Source organism: Zootoca vivipara, chromosome 9, assembly GCF_965207765.1.
Source record: "Zootoca vivipara chromosome 9, rZooViv2.hap1.1, whole genome shotgun sequence".
Classification (NCBI taxonomy): Eukaryota; Metazoa; Chordata; class Lepidosauria; order Squamata; family Lacertidae; genus Zootoca; species Zootoca vivipara.
This window is the reverse complement of record NC_142592.1, coordinates 5,149,788-5,168,269: the sequence shown is the minus strand read 5'-3', so window position 1 is coordinate 5,168,269 and position 18,482 is coordinate 5,149,788. Positions and strand designations below refer to the sequence as shown.

Here is an 18,482-nt window from a genome sequence, read left to right as displayed (position 1 = left end):
ACCCTTCTTTTTCTCTTTGAAATACTTGTCTTTCTGAACAGAGATAAAGAAGTGCTTAGCAGACAGTGAACACAGATATCACTCTCCAGTTTAGTGGCTTACATTTCAAAGTTATGTAAGCATATAGTCCTGAGAAGAAGAATGCTTAATTACATGGAAGATGAAAATACTAGTTGGGCAGACATTACAGTGAATTATTCGTTTACCATTTGGTTGAAAGCCAATACTATAGGAAAAGGGGTATGTCACAATCATTTATAAGTATTTAGGAGCATTATGCTGTAGATTCATCTGTGGATTGCTGCCATTATACGAGCACTTATCATAAGGGGCAGATGGGGCTCATCAACCTTGGAAAGTAGCCCATCTAGGAGACGGAAGACTCTGGATGGTGCCTTGTACGCCTCCTTCCAGCAACTCCTGCAGCCAAGCTGGTGCCAAAAGCCAGGGCTGTCTTAAGCACCTCTGGCGCCCTGGTGCGCCGGATCCCTCCGGCGCCCCCCGCCCCGTTTCCCAATGCGACGGGCGGGTGGGCAGGTGCAGCGCAGCGGCCAAGGCCGCTGCTGCATGACGGGTGGGCGGGCTCAGCGCGCAGCGCTACTGCCGAGGGCGCTGCTGCGCGGAAGAGCAGTGGGCGGGAGGGCCCAGCTGCGATGCACCCCCCTGGTGGGCCGGCACCGTGGCGCCCTGCACCACCCAGCCTGGCCGTAGGGCCGGCCCTGCCAAAAGCATTGCTCTGCTTTCATATGGACCACACCAGTGAGGCCAAGAAGGGGGTCTTATCATCTGGGTAGCCCAAGACTTCCATACCCACTGCCTAGGCTTGCACCCCATCATGGTAACTTTGGTCACTAACGCAGCGGCTTGACTTCACCCCTGGAGACACTCCATTGTCTCTAAACATAGAGAGATGCCAACAAATCTCAACCTTTGCAGAATTCCTTTAACATTCATTGCAATGCAGAAAATGGAGGCTGCAGTGAACAATTTTATAGCTTCAGCAAATCTGGGTGTGGAGAGTATTGTTGTTTATGGAAGCACTTGCATCCTATGTTTCAGACCACACATCTGAACTGAATGCTTCTCAAGTTTGCTTCTTGGCTTAAAAGTAGAATTTTCAGATGGGATGAGTGGGGAGAACTCTATGAAAAATCCTTCCAACATATATCTTTCATGGCTGCTTGCTACTGTTCACAGCCATTTCCTCCAACCCCCTGCTGCATTGGCAGCTGTTGTTATTCTTTGTTTCATCACTCCTCAAGCCAATCCGAGATCACATCATGCCTACGAGGGATAAGGAAGAAATTTTTTCGCTTTGCATTTTAATGTAAACCAACCCCAAACCGTGTTTTCAGAACACAGGAGATGATCTGAAATGCAACTTCGCCCCTGAAGGCACACTCTTCCATTGTCTCCCAAGACAGATGGATGCCAGCCAATAGGGATTGGGTGAAGCCAATTTAAAGCGAGGGCAATACTTCCTGTGCACGTCACATGTGCGATCCAGCTAATCAATGGACAAAATACAATTTCAGCTATTTCATAAAAATATGAGAAGAAATTGCTGGAGAAATTGCTGAAACAAGAGTCCTTTTTGTTTCTGATTAGAAGTCCAATGATAACAGTATGGGGCCATTTCAGCTGAGCCCTACACATAAACATGCTTCCAGAGGTTACACCAACAAGTAATGTACTTGGCTGGTCAAATCTGTTTTACGTCCAGAGATAGCTGATTGGGTGTGAGTTGGTCACCCAATCATGTGAGTAGGGTATGTTTATGTCACGTGATAAAGGGTTCATATGGCACATAAACAGAGGAAATGTTCTGGCAGCAGTTGTCTCGGACCAGGGAACAATTCTGCCCTCATTTAGGAGAAGGAAATGCCAATGGTACCTGTATGAACATCTGTATAGTAAGGAATTATCCTAGGATCACAGGCATCAAGCCATAAAGCAAGCTATTTTTTATGCATTTATGTTTACATGCTCTGCCACAAAGACGAACGATGCTTATTACAAGTGCCCCTGCCTAAATTTATAGTCATAGGACAACTGTGATTTCTTCTGAGCCCATAGCTTGGCTTTTCAGAGTCTTGCAGTTCTACCTGCAGGGATAGTAGGGTACATTCACAAAGCCTGACAGGCTGCAGGATTGCATGGCTTACTTGGGCTGTAGCTCAGTGATAGAGCCTGTCTCTTGTGAGCAGAAGGTCTTATGTTCAGACCCTCAAATCTTCAGGTGGTTATAGGATATACTTCTATTGGAAACCCTGGACAGGTTTTCCTGTCCCTATATTCACTTCCAGGTGAGCAGGCAGGTGATTATTGCAAAACAGAAACACACAAGTTAGAGTCAACTTACCTAGAAATGAAGCAATGAATGCGAGGAAATTATTGTTTGATGCACTGCACTTCAAGTACTGTTGTTAAAGTCTAAATAAACAATGCCAACTGATAGGAAGTTGTAGAAAGCAACGAGTGGAAATTGGGTTGGGGACTGCTGTACAACTTAATAATGAAACTGGGGTGGTGGGTGGGGAACCAGTGAGGATGTTTGTGAATAATAAAATAGTTTCTGTGAAATTCACTTTCTAGGACTAGGTAATGTAGTTTCTTTTGCTGATCTCCCTTATCTAATCAGAGTGCCACATTTCAAAAGCAACATCTCGAGCAGTTATAAGCTATCATGCCAGTAAACACAATATTTTAAAATATGATTTACAAGCACTGTTCTGTTAAAGTAAATATTGCTAACAAAGATTCTGTATATGTAAGATAAAACTCTGAAGAAACGTTCTGAAATATGAATGATTCCCGTAGGACATTATCCTTTAATCTTTTTTCAGGCTGGGAGTCATTTTCTGCCCCATATCACTGATAAAATTGCTACTGCCAGAATTGACAGAGCTCCTTGAGGAAGATGAGTGCAGACAAGGAGCCAGTGAGTTCTCAAGTCTGCAGGAGACCTTCCTAAAAGGCCCCAGAAAGGCACCTTCTCGACAAACTGACCCCATTTTAAATTAAGACTAGGTGAAGACCTTTAGAAAAGTTACATGCTCAGAGTTTTAGAGAACTGTGAAACTGACTATGGTCTGCTTCACACATTATCCTTGCGAGAATGACTTCCATCACGAAGCCAAACTATATGGACCTCTGTGTATGGTTAGCCATGTGTGTAAAGGGAAAAAAATGTGTGGTTTGGGCCAATTCTAACAAATGCCAAATGAGCTCCACATTTCTGGCAAACAGCAAATGAATAATAACAAATTAAGTGCCAATATGCTTAACTGAAGAATACATCTGCACAATTTGTTGTGTGTGATGTAATATACACACTTCTACTTTTAAAAATGGCCTAGTTAATACTCTACCTTAAAACAATGAATTGAAACAAAAAACATACCCTCCACCATTTCTCCGATGAAAATAGGTGTGTTCCCTTCCATAATGATAATTTTACTATTTATACCCCACACATCTTACTGGGTTGCCCCAGCCACTCTGGGCAGCTTCCACCATATACAAAAACATGATAAAACATTAAACATTTTAAAAAAAACCTTCCCTATACAGGATTGCCTTCAGACTGCTCGGGGGTTGGATTACACCATACCCTCCAATATTTATTCAATGAAAATAGGGATGTCCTAAAAAAAAAGTGGGACATTCCGGGATCAAATCAGAAACCAGGGTGGCTTCTCTAAATCAGGGATGTCCCTGGAAAATAGGGATACTTGGAGGGTCTGAAAAAAATGCTAAATATGGCACATTAGTCTCAGAGTGTGGTAGTACTATAAGACATGAAGTGTTACAGTAAATTGTCCTTCTAGGGCTTGTTCTTCTGGCTCTAAAAAATCTTTTTCAAAAGAATTTGATCTAATCTGTAATACCCTCCTCCTGTACTTGACTCTTCCTCTGGGCTGGCTCACAAAATAAAAAAAAAATAGCAGCAAATTCAATGATCATTACAGCTAGCAGTTTTGTGAAGCTGTGATCTGATTGTTGCGCTACCATATAGTTGGATCAATTTTCAGCTCACAGTAAGATATATATCTTCCCTCATTCAAACCTAAATGAAAGGATGAGGACATATAGTTGCTGACAATCGTCCTCTGACTGAATAAAACTGTCACTCCGTGAAACACATTCCACATAATTCCTTAATGGCTTTTTGTTCAAAAGAACCTCAAATACAGAAAATAGAAATCAAATACAATCTAACACAGTTTCAAAACTTTATACTGTACATAGTAAAGGTCCAGAACAGAACAGAGATCAAACACAATAAGGGCAACTCCCCATTTACGTGGGGGTTACGTTCTGAGGCACCACAAGTTTAAGTGAAATCACATATATTGGGAACAACATAGAAAAAGCCTGCAAACACCCTCAAAACCCTTGGAAACCCCTGTAAAAACCCGGAAATGTTAAGAACTCCTATATTTCCATCTTTCCATGGGTGCTGGCAAATTAAGACATTCAAGCACCAACTACAGGAACATAATATAAGATGTGTCATAATGCTGCCTTCAAATTTTTCAGCAGAATTATGTTTGACATAAAACTGAGCTGAGGTAAAAAAAAAAAAATGTATGAAACCAGGGAGAACTGTGTCTCACTGACCTCTCTGAGCCCAATTATCAAGTCTTGCAAAATTGGAGAACTTCCATGGCAGTTGTAAATTGTAACTGTGAAAAGAGAAGTGTAAAACCTAAACATCCAATCAAAAAATATTTTCTGGAGTGAGTTTATATGTGCCCCCCCCATTTCATCTCTTTTTCTTCACTTAGAAATTGCCCAAACCCATCTCATTGCTGATATAATAGTTATTTATCTTACAAAGCTACCTAATGTAAGAAAATAAACATTTTCAAGAGTTCAGCTCTCACTAACACTCATTGAGGTGTATTAGATTAGTTACTGTATTTATTTATTTATGTACTTTACTTTTTTTATTTAAAAAACCACTTTTATATAATGCCACCTTTCATAGCAATCCCAATGTGCTTCATAACTTAAAAGAAAATCCAATTAAAAACCCATAAGATGCCTTCCAATAACTACAAATTAAAATACACAATCATAAATTCAATAACCAGAACAGCTCCCAAGACTAAATATGAGTAAGCCTCAAAGACCTGGACTAAATGTATTCAGCCCAGACTTTTCTATTACAACAATGTGTAAAAATTTCATGGCCTTTACAAATCTTGTTTCATATTTATCATTTGGGTGTGCATAAAGCACTGCTCTTCCTAGTCACTTGGAGGAGCCACTGAAATATAGTTTTAGTAGTCTATGTCGTCTGAGTGGTTCAGAATTGACCTATACTACAGCAATTCAGTGCTATAAATATACCTTGAAATCCCTACAGAAATTTCACCTGAAGAGAACCCTCTCAAGTTGCCTTGTATTTTGCATTTGACTGCCTAGAGCTGTGACCTCCTCCCTCTCAAGAAAGTTCACATGCTATCCCTCATAATTCCTACAGCATATTTAGTCTGAGCAGATGCCTTCCACATTACAACAGGATTTTGGATTAAATTACACTTTTAGCAAATCTCTCTCTCTGTGTTATATGCCATTCTTTAGAGGGTCGACAACTGTGGCCCTCTTGGTAAGATCTGATCCCCTGAGTGGTATCAGCTGGCCTGCAGCTGCCAGCCAAGGTGTGAAAGAGATCTGAAGAAGAATTTCTCAAAGGAATACAGGAAAACTTGCCAGCATATGCTCCTTCAGGTATTTAAAGCACTCACCCGTCATCCTTCACTCACTTTTTAAAGTGTATTTCTGAGGGGGAAACTAGTTGCTGATGAAGCCATGCTGGGCTCCCCTATGATCTGTGAATTGATACTAACGAAATCATTCATTTGGCAGACTCAATGGAATTGAGCTCGATAGATCCACTCATAACCCAGGAGTGTGCTGTTTTGTTTTCTATACTGCAGCTCCCACCCTGAACCCTACCAATTCAAAATCCAGATCAGTGTGTTGTTGTTGTTTAAGGTGAAGAAGGGGATAAACAATATTTAAAAAAGAAAGAAAATTCAATTTGTGTATAGAACTGGCGTGCATACCTCTCTGGATGGTGAATTCTAGGAATAGTGAGACACACTCCCCAGGGCACGGTTGTGTGAGAATAATAATATGTGAAATCAGCTTCTACATTCTATTTTTGTTCTGCACATCGCTGCCTAACGAAGAATGTGCCATTGAAAGCTTATATGCAATATTTTAGATGACTAGTTGATCCAATAAAAGGCATCATTACACTTGGCTCTGCAACTCTGATCATCAGTTTTACAAACTAATGCAATAATACCCTGATCCAATTAAAAACGAGTAACTAAAGTCAGACCTTTTTTCCTCTTCCAGCCAAACACCACAGAAAATAGCTGTATCCATAAATGAAATACATACTGCACATTGTTTTATCTCAATTTATAATCCAATTACCGGTACACCATTTATAATTAAACCCAGGATCAATGTCAGGGGATTTCTTCTTGAAGCACATACTGATGTGCTCTAGTGAAAATGAATACAATTGCTTTTCAATAACTTCCCCTGCTTAGGTGCCGCAAAAATGAACTGGAGCTGTGCAAAAATAGCCATGGTGCTCTTGTGAAGCTTTCATATACTCCACGGGACCTCCTGCAGAAAGAACTTCAGTCCAGCAGCCCCTGCCATAGCTGCCAAGTCTCCCGTATTCCCCGGGAAACCCCTGTTTTTCCAGCTGTTCCCAGCCGAAAAAACTGATTTTTTTGTTTTTTCCCGGTTTATTCTGGCGCGGCAGCCATTTTGAAACTGGGTGGAGCATGCTCAGAAGCGACTTTTGATGCTGCTTTGCCCAGTTCCAAAATGGCTGCAGCGCAACCTCTGGTGCGGCAGCAATTTTGGAACAGGGCAGAGCAGCATCCAAAAGTAGCTTCTGAGCATGCTCCGCCCAGTTCCAAAATGGCGGCAGCGCTACTTCCGGTCTGCTACTTCCGGTCCAGTCCCTTATTTCTCAGGCCGGAACTTGGCAGCTATGGCCCCTGCATACGTTTGAGTAGCAATTCACTCATAGGAGTGATGACATTACATTTCTCTTTTAGGGAATATGTCAATACTGCTCTAATTGAATCAAGATTTTCCCTTGCCACAAAGCTTGTTAGAGAAAAATATCTTGTTAAGATGCTGAGATACAGAATGCCAATTATTAAGGCAATCAATATTTATACAGTAGGTAAAATTCACCTCAGGCAGGTTTGAGAACCATCTGTCAAATCATCTCTAAACTGCAGAAGTTTAGAAATGCATGCAAGATACCGGTGAAAGTCACCTTCACAGTTTGATAATACAAACAAGATTGACAAAGTTATCTCTTGAGAGAGGGGGGGAAACAGAGGAAAGGATAATTAAAAGTTAATTTCATTTTTCAGTACAGCACACGACTGCATACTGAACAAATAACTGATTACATAGTGTTGCTGCTATGGCTGCCGTAAGTGCTGAAGATACAGAAAATTATAATGGGAATGATCCAACTCCTGTTAACTACTTCAAGTTCTCAATCATTTTTCTTGAATAAGGTTAAGCACAGGTTTAAGATGGAACCCTGAGGGCAAAAAAAAACCTACATAGGACTTGGAGATGGCATAGTGATTTGCTCCCCCATTTATGCTAATATGATTTTTTAAAAAATACAGGCAATTGGGTCCAGGGGATTTTGTGCTCAGCACCTCTAAAATATGGTGTTTTGTTTTTTTAAAAAAAGGAAACGTTTGTAACTTTTTGGCAGCAGATATCAGAAAACTGTAGACCTAAACCTAAGAGAGGTGTCCCCTGGGTGAGAAACCTGCCAAAGTGCAGACAAATAGGTCCAGGTAAACAAATAGGTAAAGTTGATTTGAGGGAGAAACTTAAAAGGATCTGCTTTCTGTGTAAAATCATACCCTGTGTCTACAAGCTGGACCTGCATCATCCCACCCTGAAATTATAGTATGCCTCGCAACATTATTTTCACTTCATTGATATGTCTGTAGCATTTATTTATTTGTTTGACATCTGAATTGCAAGAGCACCTTGAACAAAGCACTTCAGTGGAAGAAAACCATGTGTGTCTGAATTATGGGTGTGCGCTGGGTGGAAAACAGTGACGGTTGGCCTTCCTCCTTGAAAGAGCAAGGCTTTGAGAAGCCAGTCAAAAATGCTGATGAAGATCTGCTATGGAAGATACTGCAAATTTAATACTCTATAACATACTTGGCAAGAAACAGGTTAATGTTAACATTCCCCAAGGCGGGGCAACATATATAGGTCCCAGTCAATATCATCTTGAATTATTTAACAGGGATACTGACATGGATGCTATAGTGGGATGCCACTCATTTCTCCCAGCTTCTGTAAAGACCAATATTGCTGTATTTGGAAACAGAGCTTTGTTTCCCACATAAGAAATGCAGCCGGTACCACACAACACTTAAACATTAGCTGGGTTTGAACACTGCCTCGACACAAAGGAGAAGAAACAGTAGGATCAACTGGCAGATGAATCAGATCAGATGACATATGTTTGACAGATTCCTATAGGCAAAAAAAAAATTCCTTGCTCGCCTCCCCCCCCCCAAAAAATTGTGGCTGTCACAAAAGTGAAAGGAGGAAGATGGAGGTAAATGAAGAAGGAACTTTTCAATGACTTCAGTGAGCTGAGTCAGGTGTCTATTTGCCAGTGGCAATAAAGAAAGTCTCTTGACACTGACCATTTCCCCCAAAGGGTTTGACATGTCTTGATGGCAAATCCAAATTCTCCCCCCCCCCCATAAAACAGCAGCTTTATTTATTTATTTGCTATATCAACACTGTTCTTCCTCCGATAGCTCAAGTTAAAGCTACACTCTACACTGAAAGGGAATGTAGTATTAATCTGATAGCTAAGCATCCTCAAGGAGGGAAGAAGGGGACAGGGCAAGGAAATTTTGTTCCCCTTAAACTCCATGCCTAGGAGGTAAATATGACCTTTGCTGGGAAACATGCCTATATTCTTTGCTGGGGAAAGCCTCTCATTCTAATTTTCATTTGCAAATTATCCCCTCCCAAGGATCATGCTTTGGAGCACAGAAGCATTTGTCTAAGTAAGATTATACAACACACTGTAATGTGTTTTTTTGGCATTTAGGCCATATACGGTTCCAAGGTGGTTTTGCAATCAAGCGCTATTCAGGTCCAAACTTTCTTAGCTTGATATGTGCCTTCAAGAACTTTCATTGGAAGATACCACATCCTACAATTAAATGGTAGGTTAGCTTGACAGAAATAATGTTAGTAATATGTTCCTTTAAGCCTCTGGATGTATTTGTCAATAAATATACTTGAAATATTTGTCGGTTAAACACTGCAACCAGTTTTGGTATAATATAAAAGTGATGGCACTTTAGTCTCTCACTGCAGCCGTCACTAGAAATATTACAAACAATGAAGGGAAGGTTCTTACATAAGAGAGCCCTGTATCTGAATGTTTATGAGGAAGACTGGGGTAAGCAAGGTTCTTTTATGTAGGGTTTTTACTTCAAAAAGTAAAAAACAGGACACCCTAAAAACTGTTGGGAAGACCCCAAAATTTAGGAAGAGCACCAAAATAACGTGGTTTTTCAATTGACTTGCCTAAGGTCCAGGACAAAGCGCCACCTTTCGAAAATCCTCCCCAGATGTCAATTCTGCCTTTGAAATCCTGGGAAATCTGGACGTATGACAGCCCCATAACTGGGTAAACACAGCCCTACTTGCTGTGACCCACCAGCACCTCACCCTTCTCCAATGAGAAGAAACTCATTTTGGCCTAAGGGAAAGGCAGAGGTAGCAGCTGCAGCTGCTCCCAGCAGAACAGTGGTGGCAAACCTCCAGTCCATGGGCCCAATTTGGCCGGCAGGGGTCTGAATTTGGTCTGTGAGGTCATTTCCCCCAAACTACACCCACCTGCCCCACGCCTGATGTCTGAAAATGAACCATTGGGAGCTTAAAGTGTGCTCCTGATTGTCCCTTGGTCTTGCTGAAAGCATCCAAGAGCAGATTGGAGCTGAAACTGCACGCCCCGTCTGAAACTGTCCATTTGCAGATGCAGTTTGGACTCAAAACTATGCCTTCAAAGGGGCAATTTTTCTGCTGCAGACCAGCACTGTTAGACAGCTTTGCCAGTCTGTTAAGGAAAAATGTCTGTTTGCTGGCATGGTTTGAATCCACACTGCACTTGCCCACAGATAAAGTGGGGCTTGCCATCAGCGCCAATCACTTCTGATATGATAGCAGGTGGCTGGGCCTACCCTCTGCCAAAAATGGCTCATGCGTTGTGGGCCACTTCCAGATCCAGTCATCAAGCTAAAAACAGTCCCCCCACCTCTGCAGTAGAATGTCTTATACATGTGTTTATTTTGTCAGAGACCAGGACTGAAAGTACCAGTTGCAGCATCGCCAGTGGGTAAATGGCGTTGCCTGGAACCATGTCCTTGGTGGGAATGGTGCCTCCAATGTCATTTTCCTGATGGAGATACTGGGACTATTAGTTCCAGTCCCAGCTGCTGGTGGGGAAAAATAAGTTCCTAGATAGCAAAAACAATATGATTTTATATTATAAGCCTGAGCCCTGCACTGTTCCTTCACAGACAGATGAAATCACCCAATATATTAGACTTCCACAGAATGTACCTGTTTTTAATGCACAGCTTGCAATCCTATAATATCTAGGGATAAGCAGTCAAAAAAGACCAAAGACATGATATAATGTGGTACCACATTTATGTACTATAAGAAACATGTTGTTTACAAGTTTCTATGGTGTTTTTTGTGGGTTTTTTTTACACATTTCCATTCCATTCCTCTTCCAGTATTATTCAACATACTTCCATTTCACACATTTTTTTTTATCTTGAACAAGTTTGACATGAGGTGAATCAACAGTAACCCTAGAGGTATCATTAAGCTGCCAGCTTGTCACTTCTCAAGCAGATATTTTTAAATCCCATTGCAGAAATTCCATATCTACTTGCCATGTAGTTAAGGTTCTAAGATTTTTATTTCTTTTTTTTTAAAAAAAAAGTTTTACAAAAATCTGCATGACATCAGTTTTAAAATTGCTGATTCAGCTTTCAGTTTACACAATTATCTGCAAGAACATCAATAATGTATGGGTACCGTGCAGCTGTGTGTGTGTGTGTGTGTGTGTGTGTGTGTGTGTGTGTGTGTGTGTAGAACTGTCCACCTCAATCTAGCATTTTCATTCACCCTCTCTGCACTGCAATGAGCAGTGCTTGGCTTGAAGCATTTGCAAGTTAGGCTCAGGTATTTGGTGTAATGACAATCTCAAACAATTATGAAGCATGATGATGTTCAAGAATCTCAAATGAAGAGTAGACAACCAAATGGACACTGGCCTGACTCTGGTTGCTGTGTTCAGAACACAGCACAACTGAACACATGTCACCACCCCCACCCCCTTTAGTGCAGATGGCCTCAGGCCCCATCCTGAATATCACCCAAATGTTCAGATACAAATATAAAGGTGTTAACTCCCTTGATTTTCTGACCTTGTGGAATCCTTTTGACTCAGCTTTAATTTATTAATATTTGTGAATTATTGCCCAAGGACATTAACTCTGTCTTTTTTGTATGTATTCTATTATACCTTATTTCATTAATTAAATGAAAAAAATTGTTTAATGCCTTAACTTTGCTAAGTGCTGAGTGGTTTAGCTTTCACTTTTTATTCTCCCTTCCCCTTAACTGACATGAATTCCAATTAAATCGAGCCCATTTGCATTTAGATATTTCATGGGGGGGGGAATACTTTCACAACTACCATCTGGCTGCTCATAAATTTAAGATAATGGGTGCTATGATACAATCTAATGGGATGTCCTAATGTAATTCCAGAAAATGGAGGAAAACATAATGAAAACATAAAGCAGATTTTGCAATTAAAGAACGCAGCTTACCTTCATATGTCCCGCTTTCCAAGAGAGCACCACTTTTCTCTAGTTCCATAAAATCTTCAACAGTGATGAAGATATAATCCACACCAGGGACCTCCCCCTCCTTATGAGGCCTTGTAGTGCCTAATTTGAAGGAAAGAAAACACAAACTGCTATTATGCACCTTAATGGGCATCTGATATCTGAAAAACTTATCTTAGGTTTGGTTTATTGTATGGTTTCTTAAAAAGTACAGGTCGTTAACTACAATATTTATTTGCTGCAGACTGCAGAGCTTCACATATAGGTGTGCATATTGCCGACAGTGGACATGGCTTCCGGCAGGAAGAGGGGTATGTCAAAACTCCTGCCCTCCACTGGTTCTACTCATGAACTCCATATAAGATGAAGTTGGAGCTTTTGTACTGTTTATTGGTCATGGACATCCCTCCCTGTTACATCACTTTGCTTCACCCTATCCTTTTGGAGACTGGCTTGACAGTGAGTCAGAGTTATGAGCCCTCTTGGTCTCAGGAAGTGCTGGGTTTTTTTTCAGGGAGTACTCAAGGGTACACAGTACCAACACCTCTTTTGTTGTTGTTAGAAAGTGTGGCACTTACTGCAACAATTTCATGGTGAGTACCGGCACATATTTTTCTAGAAAAAAAGCACTGAATCATTCCATTGGGCAGCTTCACCAGCTTCGATTCAGGCTGCACCAGCCGTCTGAGTTAAATCAGTGTCGTGGGTACACGAGGCATCTCCTCCATCCTGTCTTTCCTCCTGCTGCTGCTCTTCTCCCATTTTCTCTGTTCTTAGCTTAAGTTAGCCCCACTGGGGGCCTAATCTCCCCTAGTTCCATTTCAAATGGGAAAGAACCAAGAATCATCCCTGAATGTGACTCCCACAATGGTTTATGGCAGGCATCCCCAAACTTCAGCCCTCCAGATGTTTTGGACTACAATTCCCATCTTCCCCGACCACTGGTCTTGTTAGCTAGGGATCATGGGAGTTGTAAGCCAGAACATCTGGAGGGCCGCAGTTTGGGGATGCCTGGTTTATGGGATACCATGTTATCACATGCATGCTCCAAAAGCATTTTCGAGGAAGATAGCATGAGGACATGATGTATAACAAAATGCTTCCCAGATCCCCAATTCACTTGCAGCTGTGACTGGTGTGTAAATTTAAAACCTAAGCTTTGTCATATTCTGCCAGTCCCAGCTCACCCCCATTCAGTTTAATGGAACCTTTGTCATCAGAATCCCCCTTTCCTCAGATCACACTACTAGTCTACTTAGATGGCTTTGGGGGTGGGGCTATCTCTTCCATTAACTGAGCAGTGAAACCATTTGCTGTCATTATATCAGCAAGCACTTTTGGACTACTTGGGATTGTCTACTAGCTGTGCCATGATAAGGCCAATTCCTCAACTTCGCTGGCTGAAAAACCTGATGGCACCATGAGTGTGCCAATTTTGACAAAGAATGCAACAGTCTGTCTTCATTATTCTGCACTAAGTGACACCGTACTATTTATAATGCTGCCACATTTGATGCTGAAAAGCAATTGCTATTCAAAAATCAAGTCTCTCTCGCTCTCTCGCTCTCTGTCTCTCAACATGTAATTTGCATCTTTTGTGAAAGCACTTCATAACCCTGATGTTGCTGTAGCTACTCACAGCAATTAAAGGCAAGTGTGGTTCCAGGTCGGCTACAACACAATAAAAACCCAAGTGAATTACAAAGGGCCATTATTACCCATGTGCTTTAGAAAAGAGTTATCCTGTCCCAATTTCTCCAACTGGTTAGTTTCAGGGATAACACAATAAGGATCTATTTGCCTTTCGAAGAGCACACCCTCAAGACATACCCATCGGTGTTATATTTATTTTATTTACAAATATGCAAGGAGAGCCTAGCAGGCGCAAGCACACCTCTATAAACATGCAGCACAGTCTGTCTGCTGATCAGGGTCGCCATGTTTGGGGGGGCAGGAGACTGAGGGCCCCCAAAAAATTTCAAGGAGGGAGCCTAGCCCCCTCAAAATTCTGTGGCAATTGCGCATGCACGCCGCACAATGCGCTTCCCTCTCTCGTGCGTGACGCGTGGCATGCTCATGCCACATGCAGAAGCCGTGAAGCATGCACATGACATGCCAGCACATCACGCAGTGTCCATGAGTGACATCAGCATGCCCCAGGGCATGTGCACATGATGTTGCCTCGGCCCCCTCAATTGCAGGGGCAAGCAGCACGCTGCTGAGAGTCCAACCGCATTTCAGCCTGAGTGCTACAACAACTGGGTGGTAACTCCAGGAGCAGGTGGGGTCAGAAACCTCACGCAATGCCCTTAGTAGACAAACACAATGGAGCACAAAGGCGAAACTTTCGCTCATACATACAGACAGAACTGCCCATTTCAAAGCATATGTGCATTTTATTGGGAAGCACAAAATAGGTAGGTCGTCATTAAATTTCTCTCCCATCCCTACATCTGGGACCTTGATAGCTTTTGACAATGTCTGCATGTATTTGGGTTCATTTGTTTCAATGGATCTTTTCTGGAAATGGAAACCGCAGGTGTGAGAGGTCTGATCTACACTGGGCCCACAATGGGGGCAAAGGGCTAAAGCCTCCCTACCTCCCAATCTACCTGGGCAGAGTCACGGGGGGGGGGGTAGGCTTTTGTTAGGGAGGCAGAACCGCAGATTTGTATTGATTTGTATTGAATTAGGTGGCAGCTGCCCCCTAGCTACCGTATGCCCATGCCAATCTAGAATGGAACTTCGCAACCAGCTGTTTCCTCCTCCTTCTAGCCAGTGCAGAACTTGGAAGAAAAGGGGGAAAGACATGATAAAATAAAAAAGACCCCACAGGTCATAAGTTCCGCATTGTTTCAAGAACTGGTGCTTGAGTTGTCATCCCTCCTTCCTTTTCCCCTTAAACCTCAGGGCAGGGACTGTCTTGAATGGTATGTTATTGATCTCATATAAGCCACAAAGTAAAAATGCTTTAAATCAATCAAACCAAGCTAAACTGTTTAAACTAACTTTGATGTACTTAAATTGGCATACCCCTTTACATTTCAAAATAGCTGTATATCTTCTCTGATCTACAAGCAGCAATACATCCCTGCCCACTTGGCTAAATAAAGAATTCTAGGCTGACATGGCGTGCAAGAGCTATATTGGTATGTTGAACATGTTATCATTGCTCTAAGCCCCCCCCCCGGGTCATAACATAACATCCAATTACTGTTTAGGCTCAAATCATTTGGGGGCAAGATATCTGCAGCTGATGACCTTATTCCTCAGGACCCCCCCCACCACCACCACCACAGTTGCTAGGAGGTCAGGCGGAGTACTGCAGTTTTCCAAGCCTGAGGGGTTACTTTGTCCTCAAAGTACTTCCTTTTCCCCCTGACACTTGGAATTTGTTTGTTTGGGATATACTCCCAACTAGTTTGAATTATATGCTCAATTTGCTGACACCATGACAATCTCTGGGCTCTCTGTGTGGCAGATGGGAAGCTGAAAGCCATCCACATGGGAGAGCTGTATAATTTATACGCCTTTTGTTTCTTAGTTGTTTCTAAGGCATTTAGAATGTGGGAGTAGAGCAGGGGTAGGCAACCTAAGGCCCGTGGGCCGGATGCGGCCCAATTGCCTTCTCAATTCGGCCCATGGACGGTCTGGGAATCAGCGTGTTTTTACATGAGTAGAATGTGTCGTTTTATTTAAAATGCATCTCTGGGTTGTTTGTGGGGTCTGCCTGGTGTTTTTTTACATGAGTAGAATGTGTCATTTTATTTAAAATGCATCTCTGGGTTATTTGTGGGCCATAGGAATTCGTTCATTTCCCCCCTCAAAATATAGTCTGGCCCACCACATGGTCTGAGGGACAGTGGACTGGCCCACAGCTGACCCCTGGAGTAGAGGATGCAATCCTTCAGACAGGAAATATGCCAATTCCCAGCCAGCACATGATAAACTAAAAGTAGGAAAAGAGGGTTTACAACCAACCTCCAGACATTCTTCTTGTTTATGCAAGAAGAAGTTTTACCTACCGGTAGTTTTACTGAAATACAACCATTTGTATTGGTTTTTAAAATATGAGTAGCGTTGCTGAACAAATGAATTCAGCCAAGTGCCCTGCATTCGGTGCAACAAATACAATTTACTTTGTGGTCTTTGCACATGAAATAGTCTGTGTCTTACTATCTTTGTCAGTACTGACAGCACTTTGATAATGTCTGCTGGAAGTGAAGATTTTGGTTCTTGCACACTCATTTACTTATGCAAATGTATTAGCTACCTCTGAACATTTGCTATGTCTCTCATGTGAATACTGTTAGTGATTATTAGAAAATGAAATGCATTTTTTTGGGGGGGGGGTTTCCCTTTCTTAGCAGGCATGGTTCTATGCAGCAGTGAGATGTCAAAGGGAAAATATGGTAGAGCTTCTCAAGTTTATGCATAAGCTGTTCCTTGCATAATGCATATATTTTTGTTTGTGCACAGGCCACAAATTTCCCCATCAAAACTGATTCAAACAGCTGGTAGCATCACTGCTCCTGCAATTGTGTAGGGGCACTGCTAGGTTCATAAAATGCCACGGTGAGATATGCAGAGCCCCCCCCCTTTTGAATCTGTAACTCACGGCAGTCAATGCGTGGGATAAAATACACAGCCCTCATGATTTCTGTGTTGTGACTGCTTGAAAAAGGGGGCAGCTCCAGTAGCACAGCTCCAACAAACTGAATTGGATTTGGAAGCATGCTGTCAACCAGTGGATATTTAAGGACTGCTTTAATATGAGCCTGGCCAATGGTGCCCATTAGCACTTTGTGTTCTGCTTTGGTTGAAGCCTCCAAACAGTCTTCAAGGGTAGTCCTACATTGAGATACAGTACTAGTCCAATCTGGTGGTTGCAAGACATAGACCGTAGTAGCTAGACTACCGCTATCCAGAAAGGCCCATCACTAGAAATAGGCACTTTTTGCCACCAATGGCACGTAAGTGTCAAGTGGCAATGCTGGATCAATGAATAACACCAAGCTATGTAGTGGTCATCCCCCCCGGGGGGGGAGTGCAACACCATCTAGAACCAGTCATCTATGCATTTCTCAGACTTGCAAGCCTGCAACATAGAATATATCTATGTTGTCTGGATTCAGTTTCAATTTAGTGGCTCACACCTAGCCCATTACTACCTCCAGGCAACAGCCCCGCACCAGAAATGCCTGTCCTGATTGAGATGTCATGGGTTTCACTGGCATACTGATGGCCCTTCAGTCCGATTCCCTTAAGCAAGCAGAGCACACTGTGAAGAAGCCTAAAATAAGGTTGGAGCATGCTTTTTGACTGATCATACGGAGAGGCCTTCAGTGTCGTTTCCAAGCACAGAAAAATAAACTATTAAAGTGAAGAAAATCCTTAGGAAAAGGTACATCTTTATTGTTCTATTTATAGCAAGAAGGACTGCAAGGAAGATCTTCTCAGTATATGATGCTCTTTGGTTTTGCTGGACACGTACCTGGAGTGAATGCATGTTCTGCAGTTGAAACAGCTTGTTACTGCCAGATGTATGCAAGGCTTATCATGCCTTAATATAGCCAGAGGGCTCCTGCAGAATTGGATTGCTAATCTTTAATAAACATCAGATGCAACCTTAATATGACCTTGAATACACCTTGCCATAGCAAACCTCAACAATATTTAATGAGCTTTTTTTTTTTGCTTGCTTGCTTTGCTACTTTATATAGGGATAATATTGCCATAAGCAATAAAACTGCTTGAGAACTTCTACTCATCTCTGTCAGAGGAACATAAAACAGAGGTATTCTGCATTTGTCTTGTTCTTCGAAACTCCCAGATGGCACAAACAGTGAACATTATTTTCAAGGAAACTGACTTTACATGTATTACAAGGCAGGAAGCTCCAAGGGGTTTATGATACTGGCTCTGAGTAAGAGAGTAAAAGACAACACCATAAAAGTTTAGAAATCCTTCCCTAGCTGAGAGTTACAATGAAAAAGGGAGGGGGCTACATTGTTGCTACATTGCGTGATGTGCATGTAATGGATACAGATACACCATCACAAATTTTTAGATAGGGTTGCTTCTACTTACGATTTTTTTCTCCCAATGCATTCCTATGGGATTCGACTTACATTTTTTTTTCGACTTACGAATGTACGTTTGGAATGCATTAAATTCGTAAGTAGAGGTACCACTGTAAATGTCTCCATGAGATCCTGTCCCAGGCAGCTGGGGAAAACCTGTGCCTGAAACCCTATGCAGCATGCACAGTCCTCAGCTAGCTGGACCAATGGTACAACATTTGGTACAACATTTATTTATTTATTTACAGTATTTATATTTATATGCCACTTGATTGGAGATAAAACCTCGATGCAGTTGCAAAAAAAGATAAAACAAAAAAATTATCATTAAACATTTTGCAACCATGATTAAAAACACACAGAAGGTTAAAACTGCAATAAAATAGGCTAAAACAAATTCAAACTCCCACAA

The 18,482-nt window shown here is 41.9% G+C and overlaps 1 protein-coding gene across 4 annotated transcripts in view; it reads right to left on the bottom strand.

The window, feature by feature from the left end:
- MAGI2 (membrane associated guanylate kinase, WW and PDZ domain containing 2) overlaps positions 1-18,482 on the bottom strand; it is a 598,953-nt gene that overhangs the window by 260,693 nt on the left and 319,778 nt on the right. For all 4 annotated transcript variants that reach the window (XM_088676955.1, XM_088676957.1, XM_088676954.1 and 1 more), the window contains one exon: positions 11,970-12,089. In XM_088676955.1, the coding sequence (XP_088533081.1) occupies positions 11,970-12,089 (120 nt within the window). The remainder of the gene's footprint in view (positions 1-11,969; positions 12,090-18,482) is intronic.